The 16,332-nt window shown below is 38.7% G+C and overlaps 3 protein-coding genes across 3 annotated transcripts; 2 read left to right on the plus strand and 1 right to left on the minus strand.

The window, feature by feature from the left end:
* Nucleotides 1–538: 538 nt before the first annotated feature.
* LOC128744288 (oocyte zinc finger protein XlCOF6) lies at nucleotides 539–4,423 on the minus strand. Its single transcript, XM_053841154.1, has 8 exons — nucleotides 4,310–4,423; nucleotides 3,125–3,388; nucleotides 2,471–3,069; nucleotides 2,273–2,405; nucleotides 2,154–2,211; nucleotides 1,831–2,094; nucleotides 1,608–1,767; nucleotides 539–1,549 (listed from the first exon to the last, which is right to left on the minus strand). The coding sequence occupies exons 2-8, from the start codon at nucleotides 3,371–3,373 to the stop codon at nucleotides 781–783; spliced, it is 2,232 nt and encodes a 743-aa protein (XP_053697129.1). The 5' UTR covers nucleotides 3,374–3,388; nucleotides 4,310–4,423; the 3' UTR covers nucleotides 539–780.
* Nucleotides 4,424–12,193: 7,770 nt separating this feature from the next.
* On the plus strand, nucleotides 12,194–13,503 carry LOC128745382 (uncharacterized). Its single transcript, XM_053842443.1, has 2 exons — nucleotides 12,194–12,438; nucleotides 13,174–13,503. Exons 1-2 carry the CDS (start codon nucleotides 12,307–12,309, stop codon nucleotides 13,378–13,380), a joined length of 339 nt encoding a protein of 112 aa, XP_053698418.1. The 5' UTR covers nucleotides 12,194–12,306; the 3' UTR covers nucleotides 13,381–13,503.
* Nucleotides 13,504–13,884: 381 nt separating this feature from the next.
* On the plus strand, nucleotides 13,885–16,311 carry LOC128732615 (TRAF3-interacting protein 1). The gene is made up of 5 exons (XM_053825899.1): nucleotides 13,885–14,016; nucleotides 14,158–14,275; nucleotides 14,516–15,846; nucleotides 15,902–16,104; nucleotides 16,161–16,311. The coding sequence occupies exons 1-5, from the start codon at nucleotides 13,885–13,887 to the stop codon at nucleotides 16,309–16,311; spliced, it is 1,935 nt and encodes a 644-aa protein (XP_053681874.1).
* Nucleotides 16,312–16,332: the final 21 nt, after the last annotated feature.

Consider the following 16,332-nt stretch of genomic DNA (forward strand, 5'->3'; position numbering starts at 1 on the left):
CACTGGATAATTTCAAGGATTTGTGGGGAGGGGAAGCTACCGCAGGAAAGGATTGAAGGTGCGATTTGTCCCCTCTACAAAAAAGGCGATCGGCTAGATTACTCTAACTACCGTGGCATTACGAATAGCATGAGAATTCGTAGGGCAGTAACGGGCGGGCTTTATGGGAGTCCATGTTAGTCCGGGTCAAATTTTTTACTCTCAGACAAATCCTCCAGAAATGTCGGGAGTCAACGTGCCCACGCATCATATTTTTGTGGATTTAAGGGAAGCATACGATACAGTCGAGCGCGAACAGCTATGGCAGATAATGCACGAAAACAGCTTTCCGATCAAACTGACGCGGCTGATCAAAGCTACCCTGGAGCGAGTTATGTGCTACGTCCGGCATGCTGTTATCGTTTGCACGTATATAGGTTAAACCTATGTTAAAAATAAACCGTGTAAAAAAGACTTGATTGCATTCTTTTTTGGAAAGGAAGTGCTATTAAAACTTAGTATTTCTTATATTATTTATTATTGATATCAACTAGTTAATAGTACAAATGTTTACTCCTCTTGTGAATTAAAATCACATCAATTTAACCTTTTAAGGTTTTATCAAACTTACTTCCACCAATGTCCAATATAGATAATCAATTTTCAGTAAAACTTCTGATTCGTATAACGTTACGTTTGATAACAAATTGTGTAGGCCACTCCTGGGAGGCGTTTTTCCATTAATTGCACTTGCGAAAACCGTAACAAGTTTACCATTGCTACGGATCTACTTCGTTTAGATTACTTATTTTTAAGAACATCCATAATTACTTCATCGACCGTATGATTGTTGAGCAAGGTTTTTATGTTATCATCGTCCATGGTTAACGAAAACAAAATTTTCGTATTCTCGCGCAGCCGTGTCGTGCAGTCCCCACTATCGGTATCGCTGGCCGGCTTGGAACCACATTGTATGATAACTTTAACGAGAACTTCGTCAACCGGTGCCGTTGGCCAGCCGAATTCCGCTAGCGTGTCCTCATCAATCAGCAGGCAGAGAAGCTCGGCGACTTTATCCTTCAGTACCGTATCACTGAGGAAGATTGGCATACAATTGTCTTGCTCTTCGATCTTGATTTTTTTGGACGGGATGGGATTTGACGCTCGAAGGCGTTTCTTCGGCGCATGGACTACTTTTTTCTGGGATGTAACTGGATCGGTTTCTTGTTTCTTCGAAGCTGCTGTTTCAGGTTGCTGTGGAGACTTCGATGCTGTAATGGTCGTGCATTTCACTTCAGTCTTGGTTTTTGGTTTTTGCTTAACCGAAATTGCTTCAAGTTTTTCATTTGGAGGATCCATTTCGACCACTTCCAGAATTTCCACTCGTGTACCATTGTCCTGCATCTCCGTCGCGGTTGATTGCGGCGTAATCTGCACGATTTGAATGTTGTCAACTGGAGTAATTTGGTAGACTTCTCCACCGATTTCCAGTACCTCTTCTCCCCTCTGCAGAGGAGGTGGCGGAGCCTTTTCGGTTGCAGTTTTTTCAATCTTTACAGGATTTTTACCTCTGCAATATTCAAAGCGTTCATAGACAATCTGATGCAGAATATAGAAAGAATACTTACGTATGCTTCGACCTGATGTGTCGGACCAAACAATCGTGCCGTAAAAATTGATGGCCGCATATATTACAATCAACTGGGTCTTCAATTTCATGGATTCTGTCATGAAGTTTCACAGCGTGTTTAGTCATGAATTTTTTCCCACACTTATCACAAGCGTGTTCTGCAGGATATAAGAGTCACGTTTATATCATTTAGCTAGATTTATTACCTCTGAGCGACTTACTTTTAACCTTATTGTGAGTAACCGAGTGTCGCTTGAGATCGTCGTAACGTAAAAATCCTTTGTTGCAAACGTCGCAAGTAATGCGTTCCTCACTATTGTGCACAAAACGAATGTGTTCTTCAAGCCTCGCTTTTCGACCGAAGGCTGCATCGCACTGAATGCACGCGAATCCATTTTCTCCGGTGTGGTTAAACATGTGCGCACGCAATTGCGTAGCCTGGATGAATCGTTTGTCACACATTGTACAATGATGTGGCCTTTCTCCTGTTATGAAAAAAAAAACAATTTTAAAAATCTAGTGGTATGGAATCGCATTTCCTTACCTGTATGCGTTTTGCGATGTCTGTTCAGGGTTTCCCGAGCAGAAAATGTACCCGAACACTGTAACATAGAAAAGCGAATAAAGGATGTGGCCTACTGAAAACTTAACACAACAGCTTGCCTGATCACAGCGATATGGACGCTCGCCGGTATGACATCTTCGATGCTTTCTCAACGCCCCAGTGGATGGAAATGATTTGTTGCATAGATCGCATGGAAACGGCTTTTCGCCGGTGTGTGTGCGAATGTGAATGCTGCAGTGCAGATTATAAACTTAGTTATTTGTACGAACAACCAGCTAGCAGTAAATAAAACTTACTTTAACAACGATGACCCATAGAATGATTTTGGACAGTACGGACATTGGTAGTCACGTCTACGTGAACTTTGACCCATATGGAAGCGCAGGTGTTCCCGCAAATTATCGAGGCGTGTAAACTCTTTGCCGCACACTTCACAGGGCAACGTTTGCTTCGGGATATCTCCACAGCTCGAATGATTCAAATGACGATCGAGATGGTATTTACGGGTGAAATCTTTGCCACACTTGAGGCACGAAAAAGGTTTTCCTTCGCTATGCGTTTCCATGTGACCCTCCAGAACGGCTGCCGACGAACATCGTGCATTACATTGGGCACAGGCAAAGGCGTCGCTTTCCGCATGCACGGAAGCAAGATGTTTTTCCATATACTCAAAAGCTTTGAACGATTTAGGGCAAAATTTGCACTGCATGTGGCCCACATGGGCCGTAGATTTGTCCTCACCGCAACAGTAGCATGGGTTCTCAGGAGTTGGATTGCAGTATTTGAAAAACTCCTCGCCGGGCTGGGCAACCATTGCAGCAGCTTTCTCCTTTTGTAGTACATCTTTAAATACCTCTTCTTTACAAAAGCAAACTAGTTTGTGCTTTGCTAAACTCTGCAAATATTTATCTAATTAATTATTGAGTTTAAACTTTTGAAATGATCATTACCTTGGCCGTTGGAAATTTCGTGTTGCATATTAAACAAGTTCGAGCCGCTTTCATTTCGATGATCAACCGTCCATCGTGGGTTTGGACCAAATCGGGCTCAACATTATCTCCAGTGGCGGCAAAATTGTCAGTATCCTGCGTGGTTTCATCCACCGGAACCAGCTCCAAGTCCTGCTCTGGATCCGCGTCGAGCGGTACGGTGAGCCGAAATTTCTCCCCCTTAGGTCGTCGTGATGGCCTTTCCGACATGGCAATTCAGTTGTTCTGTAAATATCAAAGCAGTTTGAAAGTTAATTAGCTTTGGAAACTACATTTTTAATCCTTGGCTATGTTTAATTCTTAATTTTTCAAGCAAAGGTTACCTACTAGGAATACCGACTGCATGCCTTCACGCACGTGGCTGAATTATTCACCGCCTGGTAGCAAAGCTTACTTCGATCTAAATTACAGTATGCAAGGGACACCTAGTTTCAGACAATTCAAAAAAATATTGAGCTAAATGAGCTATACCAGAATGTAACCGAATTCGAAGCAAAACGATTCCAAATGTCCGAACGGTCAGTCGTCAGTTAAACCCCACTGGGAGAAACAATACTGGTCAGTCGGAAATACTGGTCCAAATAGGAATGGACAGCTGTTAGCTTTAAACGGATGGAATTTAAAGCTGCTGCTTTTAAAAAAATACAATTTGAAACATCTGATCAAAATACTATTTAATGATCGTCTGCGGTATGACTTTCCAACGAGACCAATAGAACTGCAATACGGGTCAGGTATTTCAGAAAATTAGCTACACATGCACAGAAATGCTCCATCCGTCGAATTAATTCGAATACCTATACGCAACACGAGCCCAGAGGCATGGCTGGTGAATTAGAACGAAGCAAATGCTCTAAACGCCCGTTCAACTGGTGAAAACTACAAGCTTTACGCATTGGATTTCCTCCTGTTGTGCTGACCAAAAATATTCTTCACATAATAAATCCCCTATTTCTATACAGACGCCGCACAGGTTTTGCCTTGCATTCGTCTCATACACTTTATACGCCCGAACGATACGCACATATCGGAAAGAAAGTATGAAAAATGGCGATTTCAACTCATACGTGGTCTACTTGTTGCATCCTTACTTCGACCGATGAAAAGTTGCCGATTAGATTGCCTACATTTAATACTGATACTTACCCGGACGGCTGATACACTAATGAATAAAGTTGCGTTTTATTTGGTGGGTTTTAATCAAATTTAAATCAATTTTAACTAAATGAAAATAACAAGCAAGTTAAAATCATGCTCGAGAAAAAATAAATAAATGACGGCTGCCCCTAAATCGGCGATCCCTCACATCGCCTACCGCACGAGCACAAACGAAATGAGCAAACGACAGTATGGGAATCGCTTGGAATGGAGCAAGACCAGCCAAACATAGCCGTAGTTGTTTTGAGCGAGACGAGTAGCTATGCAACCGCATCACGATGTACACGTCAGCAGCGCTTGGTTGCCGCTCGCCAGGCGCGTTCCACGGAAACCATATAGAAAGTTGAACAATCGGGCTGCTTCCAAACAGGCGTAAAACTATTGAGTGAGTTCAAAAGTGTATGTGTGTGTGTTTAAATAATAGGCCAAAGAGGTAATTTATAAAGTTCTATGCACACAGTAAAATAAATTGTACAGTACCGCCCCGCTAATCCGACAAATTTATAGCCGGATTAGCGAATTTTGACTCGATAATATGACAGTCAAACTGACGTCAGTGTGAGTTTGAAATGTGGTTTTGTTTACATCCATACGTAAACAACTCCGGAAATTTTTGAAAATATTTGTCGTAAGTACGCAATAATTATGTTTCATACTCGGTAATGCTCAATTTAGTCAACAAAATAATTTGAAATTCTTAGTTACACACTTAAACGATTCGGTAAAATTTACCGAAATCTAAACAGCTGAACGTTCGGTAAAATTTTTTATTGCACCAAACATTACTAATGATCTGTAAACGTCGATTGGCACCATCGAAATTTTTACCGAACGTTCAGCTGTTTAGAATTCGGTAAAATTTTACCGAATTCGGTGCTTTTTGTTAAGTGTGTAGTGTCCAAATAAGCACAAACACATCAGTCGATTGAGAGTAGCAATGAAAATATTATAGCCATTGCAAAAGCGAACGTGTTGTCTATTGAGAGTAGTAATGAAAATATTATAGCCATGGCAAAAGTGAACGTAGTTAGGCTGTGAACCATTTCGCGAAATTTTTAACTTTTTAGTTAAAATTTGACAGTTTGATGGTTATTTCTCCTCGAGTGGTTAAAATCAGTTCAGATTGCGAACCATTTCATATTTGACGTATTGATAGTTTTTTTTGTTCAATGAGAGCCTATCCAGCTTTTTACGCGCTATAATAATGGCCGCTATAAATTGTGTTCGTAATATGCGATCAATCTTTTTGACAACTCTGCATACATCAAATCTGGCACTTTTCTCTTGCAACACTACCGTGCTCTTTCTTTCGTTTACGTCAAAGAAGGAGAGCAAAAATGTGCGAAATGTAAACAAAACTATTGCTCTCCTTTTTTTGCGTAAACGAAAGAAAGAGCAACACTACCGTACATGAGAAGAGTGCCCAGTTTTGATGGATGCAGAGTTGTCAAAAAGATTGTTCGAATATTACGAACACAATTTATAGCGTCCGCCATTATAGCGCGTAAAAAGCTGGATAAGGTGAGGATGAAAATATTGTTTATTCTGTTCGAGTTAAAATTGGATGATCATATGGAAATTTACTATTAGTTATGTGCAGAATATTTTGAGTGTATGCTGGTCCAGCAAAAAATAATTCACTCGTTTTATTTACATTTGCGACATTCGCCCTTTTGTTAACTCTATCTATAGAATTCTGCACAAAATAAAAAAAAAATAATTGTGGACTGAGGGCAAAACCCAGATATTTTTTTGATTCTATAATTGTTTGACCTTTTAGTTCAACAATATAAGGTTTGTTATTTTGAATAATAGCTAGTCTCTATCAAAGAAAAAATTGTAGAATCCAAAATAAGAATGTTTGGGGAGCAGTTCCACGTGAAATAGGTAAACACTGACGAACTGACATGACACTTAGAAGAAAATCCTTTAAAAACCATCGTCCTGCACATTTTGCTTGCTTGCGATTATTATCTAAAATTTTTCTTTCGTAGGTTTAGTTGTGCGCCTAACAGTTGCGCGCAGCTCTGTTCTGGTTGCTCGTAGTCAAAGTATCTCTTTTACACTCACACGAAATCTCGTAAGAAACTGTCAACGCAAGAGTGATGAGAAAAGCAACAATATTTCTCTCTCGCTCATCAGCTGAATGCTAGGGTAGCTTGCCTTGTGTTTGCCCGTTCAAACATGGACAACTTTTTACAAACGCAATCAGCATTTAAGTTTTATCATTTTCGGTTAACGTAAGACATTGTAACTGTGTTGTTTGTAAGTCTGTACGTAATAGAACAAAACAAAAGTTATCTAAGCAAAGAATAAGAGCATAAACATAGAAAACTTACACGTGCTTACACTGTCAATAATACATGATTTACCTTTGCGCACAACTATATAAAGCTAAAAAACGAAATCAAGAGCAACATTTCAAATAGGCCGAAGTCAAAACTGACAGTTTCGAGAAAATCGATGTTGAAACTTGAGCATCATTTTTTAACTCCTTATTTGATATAAACAGTGTTGCTTAGAATTGAATGTCACATTATGATGCAAAAACATAATAGTTTAATGTGTAATGCAACAACTAGCAGAAAAAAACATTGATTTACTTTGTAATTTGCAAAAATATGCGTTTGGCCGTTTTCGGAGATCATTCGGTAATACGACTTTTTCATAAGGCTGATTTGATTATCAATTGTTGATGGGGCCTTTGACATGAGGCTTTTATTTACTGTCAGTGGTGATATGATTTTGGTGTTGGGCCAGTTTTTAAACAGCATTTCGCGTTTGGCCTTTTTTTATCATGTTGTTTTGAAGCGCAATGGCTAGAAAAGGTTAAAAATTCGTAACTGGGACACCGATCAGGTTTACTATTTCTACTAGAAAAGTTGGGGTTTAATTTCATCGGCAAATCTGCCACCGTTCAACAGGTTTGTGAAGCGGGATGTGTTACCCGTGAGGTGCGGCAGTCGCTATTGGTAGTGTGAAGCAGCAGCAGTTCATTCATTTAGCATTTCTAACTCACCACAGCGTGCAAGTGCATCACGCCTTGGCAGTTCAGCGATAGTAAATGTCTCGGGCGCGCTACTAACGAACTCTGTCCGGTTCCTCCACAGGTGATATATATATACAGCGAAATAGTTTTTTTCGTGTAAACCGAAAAGTAACTTAAATTTTTGTTGCCGCGCAGGCTTAAGTACTAAACATGTCGTGTCTGTGAATGACCGTGTTATTTATGCAGGTAGCATCGTATTGTTTTTTTCGGTCGTCCGTCGAGTCTCTCGCGCAATTGTACGGCGGGGATCATCTTCGCAGCAGCAACTGCAGAACTGGCTGTTTCTAAAATATTTAATTTGCACTGTTAACAATTGATTACCAACGGAAATTCAAAAATTGTGTATTTATTACTTACTAAACGTACTTAACCGGAGATGGCCAGTGATTATTCGCCACTATGCGTAGAAATCCCACAACAAAAATAGGGCCGAATGCAAAACAAAACACAAACTGCGTATAGGCTTTTTCATACAAAAGGCCCAAGGCACAAAATGAAAACTTTGTTGCCAGTTTTCACATAAGGCTTTTTCAAATTTGCTTTTTAAGACTCATAAAGTTTTCAAATCGCTATGATGTTTGGTATTATTATAGACACTTAAAAAAGCTTTAAATATAACCAAAAAACCAGTTTTTTTATATTTTGCACTTGGGCCCTATTGAAATGTTGCTCTTGAAATATTTTCTCGGGAAGCACGGGTTGCGGAGTAGCTTGCATTTGCAGGGTTTTATGCTGTAGGGTTTTGTACATTTGAATGGTTTTATACTGAAAACTGAAAGCAACACTCGCGCGGCGCGGTGTGGCCGTGTTGCGAAACATGCTTTTTTGAAAAATGAGTGGTTTTTGATTGGAGGATGGAATTGGGTCCTAAAATTTGTGATAAAAAGATGATTTTATTAGAAGGAACGATAAAGCTTCCCATTATGACTACCAGAGTATAGTTTTTTCTTTTTTAAAAAGATGCAGAGCACTAAAAAATTAAAAAACAAAAATATTGTAATTTATTCTTCCTTGACATTAGAGATCTTCCTTGACATAACGAAAATAACACGTTTTGGCAACAATGATAACTTTTTCTCACTGGCAACTCTGGTTTGACATTAGAGCAGCTGATCGTTTTGACAGTTACAGCTTCGCAGTTGTCTCTTGTGCTTGTCTGCGTTTTGCTGGTCGTGAGGAAGTGGAACATCAAATTTGTACTAGTTATCGGATAAAAGTTTTGATTCGGGCAATGTATTCCAATCCATCGATTCACGGTGCTAGTCTTTGTCCAAATCTAGTTTGCGCTAAGAATGACTAAACGATGTCAAACTGATGGCCAACAGTATAATCTCGGTACAATCGACCCCGCAGAACAGTATGAAAAAAAAACGCCAACCGAAACTGGCACCGTATTATCAATCAGATTGGTATGTTCTGCTACTCCTATGTGAATCAGCAGTAGGGCGAACGGCAGACCAAAAATTTCTGTGCGTTTCTAACCAAACACGGTCGCATCTCGATGGCGGGTGTTGCATCCGAAAACTGATGCCATTCACGCTGCGACCAAGTGCAGTCACTACGCTTATTGCTGATTTTGACAAAGGCCTTAATTAAACTGAGATGACCAGAACCGGAAAATGAGCTGTAAACTCAGAAAATGTTTTAGGTCGCGATTGCCAAGCCATTTCCTGACTTTGCAACTTTTGACTTTTTGACACACTATCACATGAGCGTGAAGGTAAACAAAAAGTTTTCCGTGACATATGACATTTCAAGACATACTATGGTTTCTTTTTATAATTCGTGTTGTCTAGACACCGCTTGACACAACCATGCACAACTATAGTTTGTCTATATAAGGTTGCCCAAATGTTTATTTTTTGTTCAAAATTTCACAAAATTAAAAAAAAAGGTTTTTAACGGCAATAGCCTAAAAATATAAAATTGAATATCAAAATATGTGTTCCTAACCCTAAACTCATCGATTCAAGCTAAAAACGACATAGGGCTTTAGGACCCAATTATCGCGAGTGTCTTGTCTGTGAGGTAAATGACAAGTTTGGGATTTTTCAAGTAATATATGAATTTGTAATATAAATAACAATTCTTTATGTCATTTACAACAAAATTGGTCATAATAATTATTTTTCTAAATGCAGCCGTTTTCGAGATATTAGGAGAAAAAGTTAGATTCATTTTAATTTTTTATGTTAAACACGTCTTTTTCATATGTTACTCCAGTTGCTCCACTGTTTATATAAAATTTCTTATAACTACATTTAATTTCCTATCCACCTTTTCGCGCGCTTAATGGCGGCTAGTGGGCACAACTTTTGGAAAATATTTAAATGCTTTTGGCAACTTTGCTAACGTAAGCTTGACAGTTTTACAAGGGGGAAAATGTCAACTTGACGTGAGCAGAGTTGCCAAAAGCATGTTATTTTTTCCGAAAGTTGTGCCCACTAGCCGTGAAGCCCTATAACCCAGATAACACAAAATCGTAATAGAGAGTTCACAATCGAGGGGCAAGACACTTCATAATATTATCATAATATTAATATATTAGGCTCTATTAAAACCCTATAAATGTATAAATAAATGTAACTTTATAGGGCTTTCGGTTATATTATGGGTGGGAAAGGTCAATATATTAAGGTTGGAAAAATATTTCCATAGGGAAAAGTAATATATTTTCGACAGTGTCTTGCCCCTCGTTCACAATAAATCGTTTTCATGTCAATATCACATTGGAAATTGTATAATGATTAGAGTATGTCAAATCGAAGTGAACAATAAGTTGTTTTGCAGTCGTGCGTGTCTTCATATACAATTCATGACTGTGAATTATAAAGCAGCATGGACAATTGCAATATTTGATTATATCTTAATCATATATTCAGGAGTATTTAGTTGCGTGTTATAAAAACTGCGCAAAATAGAATTACAAATAGTTGTCAAAATTTTCGCACGTATATCGCCTCCACTTTGGTACATATATGTTCTTATATGGTGTGAAATATAACTTTTTCGTTCAGATATGATTTCGTATACCTCAGTTGCAATCGAGATATACAAACCAAATGGTTTACTGGGAAATGTGTATCTTTATAGGGCTTTAACAAGCCGCCATTAGGCACGCGAAAAGGTCGATAACTTATCCGAAAACACCTTATTGATTCAACTTTTCGCTTTAGAGTTGTGGGTATTTTGAAAACTGTATTCGACACACTGATTAGTTGGTAACTTTTTGCCGCGAGTTGAAAGTATGTTGTTTATATCGGTAGAGTTTTACCAAAATGGATTAGGAGATTACAGTGATATCTCTGGAACAAGAGAAATGCAAAAAACTTAGGGCACTTTTTTCGAAAAAAAAAAATCGCTTCTCATCGACAGACCAGTAAACGGCTCAGAATCAAACACTCAACCGTATCCCAAGTAACTAGACGTTCAAGAAGCATCAAACTACCAAACACAAACAGAATGATGACAGTGGTAGGAAACGTGGCACCACAGACCCGACGAATGCCAGCATGGTAGTTGCGCATTCAAGCACAACCCAATATTTCGATTCAGGATGTGGTCGAAACAGGCTAAATTTTCGGTTTATTTTGTGCAACAATGACACGTTGTGGGCTGCAGATGTACAAAGTTCGGATGGCACCGAACTGGAGTGACAAACAGAACGCGGTGGTCAAAACTCGCAGAAGGAAGCCGTTCACAAAATTGTTCTGCATTGTGACCCAAGTAACCAGCACTAACCAGTAACTAAGCATTAATCCAAAACCGTATATTGGAAATAATTCTGCATCCCTGGTGCCAAACTCAATCTTTATGCTTATAAAACGTATATTAACATTGTTGATGCATAGAAGTATAATGCATTATAATGCAATATAATGCATTTAGTCAGTTGCATTGAAACGAGCCGTAAGTGTTGATAAACGGTTTGTACTTGACTTCTTATTATTGCTATTCTACGGCCACTATTCGTGTCCTCTTCTACCTAACGGATGCCGTCTTTTTCTATCCTACTCTCAACCCCCGCTAATATGAAAAACAGCTCGTTCAGATTGGGCGAGTCAATTTTTAATCTGAATATTTGGTAACTCTATTCATTTTCAACGCATTCGCATACCACGCATTCATACCACCGAGGTACAGATTAAAAATGTTCAGATTAAAGAAGGTCATACCAACGAGGGTACACGGTATAAGCATTTTATTAACATTTACGGTACGTTACGGATTTGTCCTAAAGCTTATACGCAAATAGTGTTTTTAATAATGCTAATTTACGATAATGCTTAAACGCATTAGCAATGTTTATACAAAAGTTTTAACCGTGCGAATTGCTGATATACCGCTGTCTGATATTAGCGATGCCGAGCTACAGCCAATATGGGGTTATGCGTTAATGCGTGTGGTTACTTGGGCGGCTGCGAAGTCTGTCGATAGAGGAGGGTCAAGTTCTTAAGGACGTTTTATACCCATGGCTTTGCTTTGTTTTTTACCATTACCATAAAATCAGGTTAATTTTAAATTATTAGAAAGATCGGGCACTCAGCGAGTTATTAAACAAATACACTCAAGTCGCTTGGCCTGTGTGAAAGGTCCATTCCACATAAAAAGTTCATAACTTCTATAAATTCGCGTAAAAAGCGGCTTCAGTGTAAATAATATTTTCAATATTTTTGATTCCGGCCGCATATCAGAAATGACGCAAACTGTTGTCGAGCTCTAGAAACTCAGAAGTGCCATGAGCATCAAGAGCTACCAAGATTGATGATATCATTATTGTTTTTATTATTGCTATATGTCATAAATAAGTAAAATCAAAACATTGATAAAAATCGTGAGGAAAATCAGGAAAATACATTATTGTATTTTCACACAGTTTTAGTTGAATTTTTAGTTGTTTGTCCTGTTTACTGTAGTGAATGCGAACGGCCGTAATATGAGCGATTATGACTGGGATTCGCATAATCGCCGCCAGGTACTGGAAGGTCGACAAATTCTCGAGAGAACGTCGGCCAGCTTAGCTCGGTCCAATCAAATCGCAATCGAAACCGAACATACAGGACATGAGGTAATTTGATGAGTTGTGCTCTAGTTTCTTTTTATCTGTGGTTGGGCAAACCAATTGCGTTCTATAGGCCAAAATAAGGTACGATCTGCAGTTGTTTGGTTGTCCGTCATGAACGACTGATTTACCAGGACTTTTTAGGATTTTTGATAGACCAATGTAAGACTCTAGAACGTTCATATTACTCCATAAAACAGTCAACTCAGATTAGTCAAAAGTGTTAATTTTTTGCGTTCGAAAATTTCTAGTCTAAGTAAGTATGGATTTTTGAAAGTAAAAAACGTAATAATTTATTTGGCCTTCTGAATCTTCTGAATACGTATCGCATTTTTCCTTCGAATGAAAGAAAGTGGTATTAGCAAACTAAAATGATTGACTTACAAAATCAAATCGAATCTACGTTCTTTGGAGCTTGCTTAATATAAGTACCTAGGTTTACATGTCTTTTCCGGATTGTTTCTTTTTCAGTTGGGACAGATACTAAGTAATATCCAACCCAACTGACGGTGAATAGTTTGTTGGGCGACTACCAGTAAGAATAACTTATGTTATAATGAATTCGAGACGGTGAATAGTTTGTTCCCACAACCCGATGGTTTCGATTGAAAAAATCTAAATTTCTTATAGATTATAAGATAAATTAAAGCATTTGAATCATCATTTGTAATATAAAATAGATGAAACAGAATGCCACGTTTCTTCTAACTCAAAGTTTCAAATATTGTATGTCATTTTCAGGTCATCTCGGAGCTTGAGGTTCAGCGCGAATCTTTGCTGCGCAGTCAGCATCGATTGGAAAACGCCAACGATGGTCTATCCAAGTCGAGAGCAATACTCCGGACAATGCAACGGAACGTGTTATACAATAAAGTGATTTTAATTCTAATTATTGTACTGGAAGCCTTCATACTTGCCGGTTTGCTATTCCTGAAATTTTTCCGCTAACATCGAAAAATGCGAAATACGAGATCGGCATCATTCCTTCTCTAAATTTATGACCACCAAAGCTGTTTTATTCTATTTTTGGCAAAATGGAAACATTGAAACAAAACAAATATAAACATTTTAAAAAATAATAGCCTTTTTTATAATTACTTGAGAAATATCAATTTCGGTTTTTATTCTCATTAAAAATTGTTTCACGCGTAATCAACATAAGCAACGTGCTCGTTGGCTGCGTCAGTCCACAGATTCAGGCACGAGTGAAGGCGTTTCCATGGTAACTAGTTTCCTACAACAAGGATTGATTGTCCTGTCGAAGAGGCCTTCAGAAGTGAAAATCCAAATGATTTGCTTTTTGTGATGCAAAAACGTATTACATTTAAATTTAGGACATAGAGTATAAAACAAAAAGAAAGACGCAATTAAGTGGGTGTAATAAACTATAATCCCGGGGTTTTGCTCAAGAGCAGGAGTGCAGCTGGTACTGCACCCAATGTGATGAGCAAAATGTCTGACCCAGATCCGGCCATCATTAAAAAAACGCAGAATTCACTTGGCAAATACGTAAAAAAGCCGGCCCTGACGGAGAAACTACTTAAGAAACCCCCGTTTCGGTTTCTTCATGATGTCGTTAATGTGGTAAGTCGAAACATTAACCTTATCAGGTGTTTGAGTTCAAATCATTGGAATAAATTACTACCTACGATATTCTAAGATATACAATGTTCATTATATTAAGTTAAAAAATTAAAAAAAATAATTTTAAAATTATCCTTTCAGGTCATCAAAGAAACAGCGTTCCTACAGGGTTTGTATACCCCCGAGGAACTGAATTCAGAGAATTTTAAAGATCGGGATTCGAAAATAGCCTATCTTCAAAAGTTGATTGATGTAACCAGTAAGTTCTTATCACGATTCCCAAGGAACATTTTTGTTGTAAAATAGTTGATCAAGCACTGTACAACAGTTGAATAAGCTATTCTTAAACAAAAATGTTTGTTGGGTTGGCTATAATGCATTTTATTTGGGTGTTGTCGAACGGTTGACACGGTGACCATGTATGTTTGAAAACGTGAAATACAAGGGTGATGCGAATTCGTGAGAATGTTTAATTAATGATAGTTTTATTCCCTTTCAGAAGCAACAACGGGAAAGGAGCTGAAAGTACGGCCGTCCAAGGTTGTTGCGGGCCTTGAACCGGAGAAAACAAATGAGTTGCTCCAAGCAATAGGCTATGCATTAGACAAAAAGTTGAACAGCGTCAGTGTGGTACAAAGTTACCTGGAAACAAAAGAAAAAGGAGCAGTAGGAGAACAAGCAAAGCCCAGTGTGAACGGGAATAAAGAAGGCGGCGATAAAAAAGATGAAAAGAAAAGCAGAGATAAGGCAAAGGAAAAATCGAAAGAAAAAGAGAAAACAAAAGATAGTGACAAAGAGAAAACAAAAGAAAAACACAAACGAACCGAAGATTCTTCTGATGTTAAGAAAGAAGAATCAAAATCGAAAAAAGAAAGACCTGAAAAAGGAAGCAGAGTTAAAGAAAAAGATAAAACAAGTCATACTAAGAAAGATGATAAACAGAGAACGGAAAAGGATGATACGAAATTGTCTGGAGAGAAAAAGAAGTTGGAAAAGTCTAGATCCAAAGAGAAAGAGAAAACTTTAAAGCGGACTGAATCAATAAAAGAGGAAACAGCGCAATTGAATAAAATAGATCCACCGACAGTGGACACCGACAATAAGGATTCGCTGAAGGAAAACGAAAGCGGAGAAGCAAATGGAAAGGGTGCAACAAGTGCCGAAGATGAACTGGTAGCTGTGATTGATGAGGAAGCAGAACTTCGTCGTATTGAACGGAACTCCAGTCGGAGATCTTCGCTGAAAAAACAGGGTAGTTTAACGCCGAGCGAGAACAATATCCTGGGCGATCTCAACCAGTATAATGGACTAGAAATTCAAGACCCTAATCGCCCGAGTGGTGGTATTATGGGAGAAGCCATTACGCGACATGATTCGGATCCAGTTGAGCCCATAGCCAGTGAGAGGGTTTCTGCCAAACCGCCAATACATCGACAGCAATCCGTAGACAGCGTGATGCGACCAAGAACTAGCCTGAGGCCTCCGAGTGTACGACCACCTTCGGCAAGACCTGGTGCTCCTAGAAGAAAGGAGAAAAACGTTGAAATCGTTCTGAATCCGAATGAGACCACTAAGTTGGGCGAAATCAATGTAAAAATGGAGGTGTTTAATAATGAACTACTGGATGATGACGGAGAAAATTTGGTAGTAATTGAAGATTCCACAGTGATGGGTGATCCGTACGGTGGATTGGAGAAAAGTGTGGATGAGGAAGCTAAAGAGGACCAAGACCAAGGACATCTTGTGCAGCAAATTCTAGAAACGCAGAAAGAATTTTCGAATATTGCTGGTGGAGAAGCAAAAACTGAATCTGCGAAACAAATTGAAATGGTATGAGGAATATGATAACCTTTCAAATTATATCGGTTCAAATCAATTATTTCAGGAATGGTCCAACAGCCAGCGGCAATCATCGTCAAAGCAGATGGAGATACTTAGGGAGTCGATTCAGAAACTAACGAGATCGGTTAATCCTCTTGGGAAGTTGATGGATTTTCTTCAGGAAGACATCGATTCGATGGAGCGAGAGTTAACTAATTGGCAGCAGGTATATTCGCAATCGGCAATCGAGTTGAACAAGGAGCGAAGGTAACGTATAATACTGAGAAAATGCGGTAGTCGATTCTAACCTCTTTTTTCTATAGTGCTAACGAAAGTGCAATCGAACCATTGAAACACCAACTCGCCCAAATCGAAGGAAACATTCGAGAATATCAGGAATTGATAGACATCACTCGGTGTAACATCCTTCACAATGAACAGAAAATTGAGACGTTATACATGGCGGAGATTTGAGATAGACATTTGTTCAGTTTG

Source organism: Sabethes cyaneus, chromosome 1, assembly GCF_943734655.1.
Source record: "Sabethes cyaneus chromosome 1, idSabCyanKW18_F2, whole genome shotgun sequence".
Taxonomy (NCBI): domain Eukaryota; kingdom Metazoa; phylum Arthropoda; class Insecta; order Diptera; family Culicidae; genus Sabethes; species Sabethes cyaneus.

Bases quoted from the DNA above. Each gene is read 5' to 3' on its own strand.
- LOC128744288 (XM_053841154.1), bottom strand. From the start codon at position 3,373: ATGTCGGAAAGGCCATCACGACGACCTAAGGGGGAGAAATTTCGGCTC. The intron at 2,095-2,153 runs GTAAGGAAATGC...TTTTCATAACAG, and splicing joins ACATCGCAAAACGCATACAG to GAGAAAGGCCACATCATTGT. The intron at 1,550-1,607 runs GTAAGTATTCTT...TGAATATTGCAG, and splicing joins CACATCAGGTCGAAGCATAC to AGGTAAAAATCCTGTAAAGA.
- LOC128745382 (XM_053842443.1), top strand. From the start codon at position 12,307: ATGAGCGATTATGACTGGGATTCGCATAATCGCCGCCAGGTACTGGAA. The intron at 12,439-13,173 runs GTAATTTGATGA...TGTCATTTTCAG, and splicing joins CCGAACATACAGGACATGAG to GTCATCTCGGAGCTTGAGGT.
- LOC128732615 (XM_053825899.1), top strand. From the start codon at position 13,885: ATGTCTGACCCAGATCCGGCCATCATTAAAAAAACGCAGAATTCACTT. The intron at 14,017-14,157 runs GTAAGTCGAAAC...TTATCCTTTCAG, and splicing joins TTCATGATGTCGTTAATGTG to GTCATCAAAGAAACAGCGTT. The intron at 14,276-14,515 runs GTAAGTTCTTAT...ATTCCCTTTCAG, and splicing joins AAAGTTGATTGATGTAACCA to AAGCAACAACGGGAAAGGAG.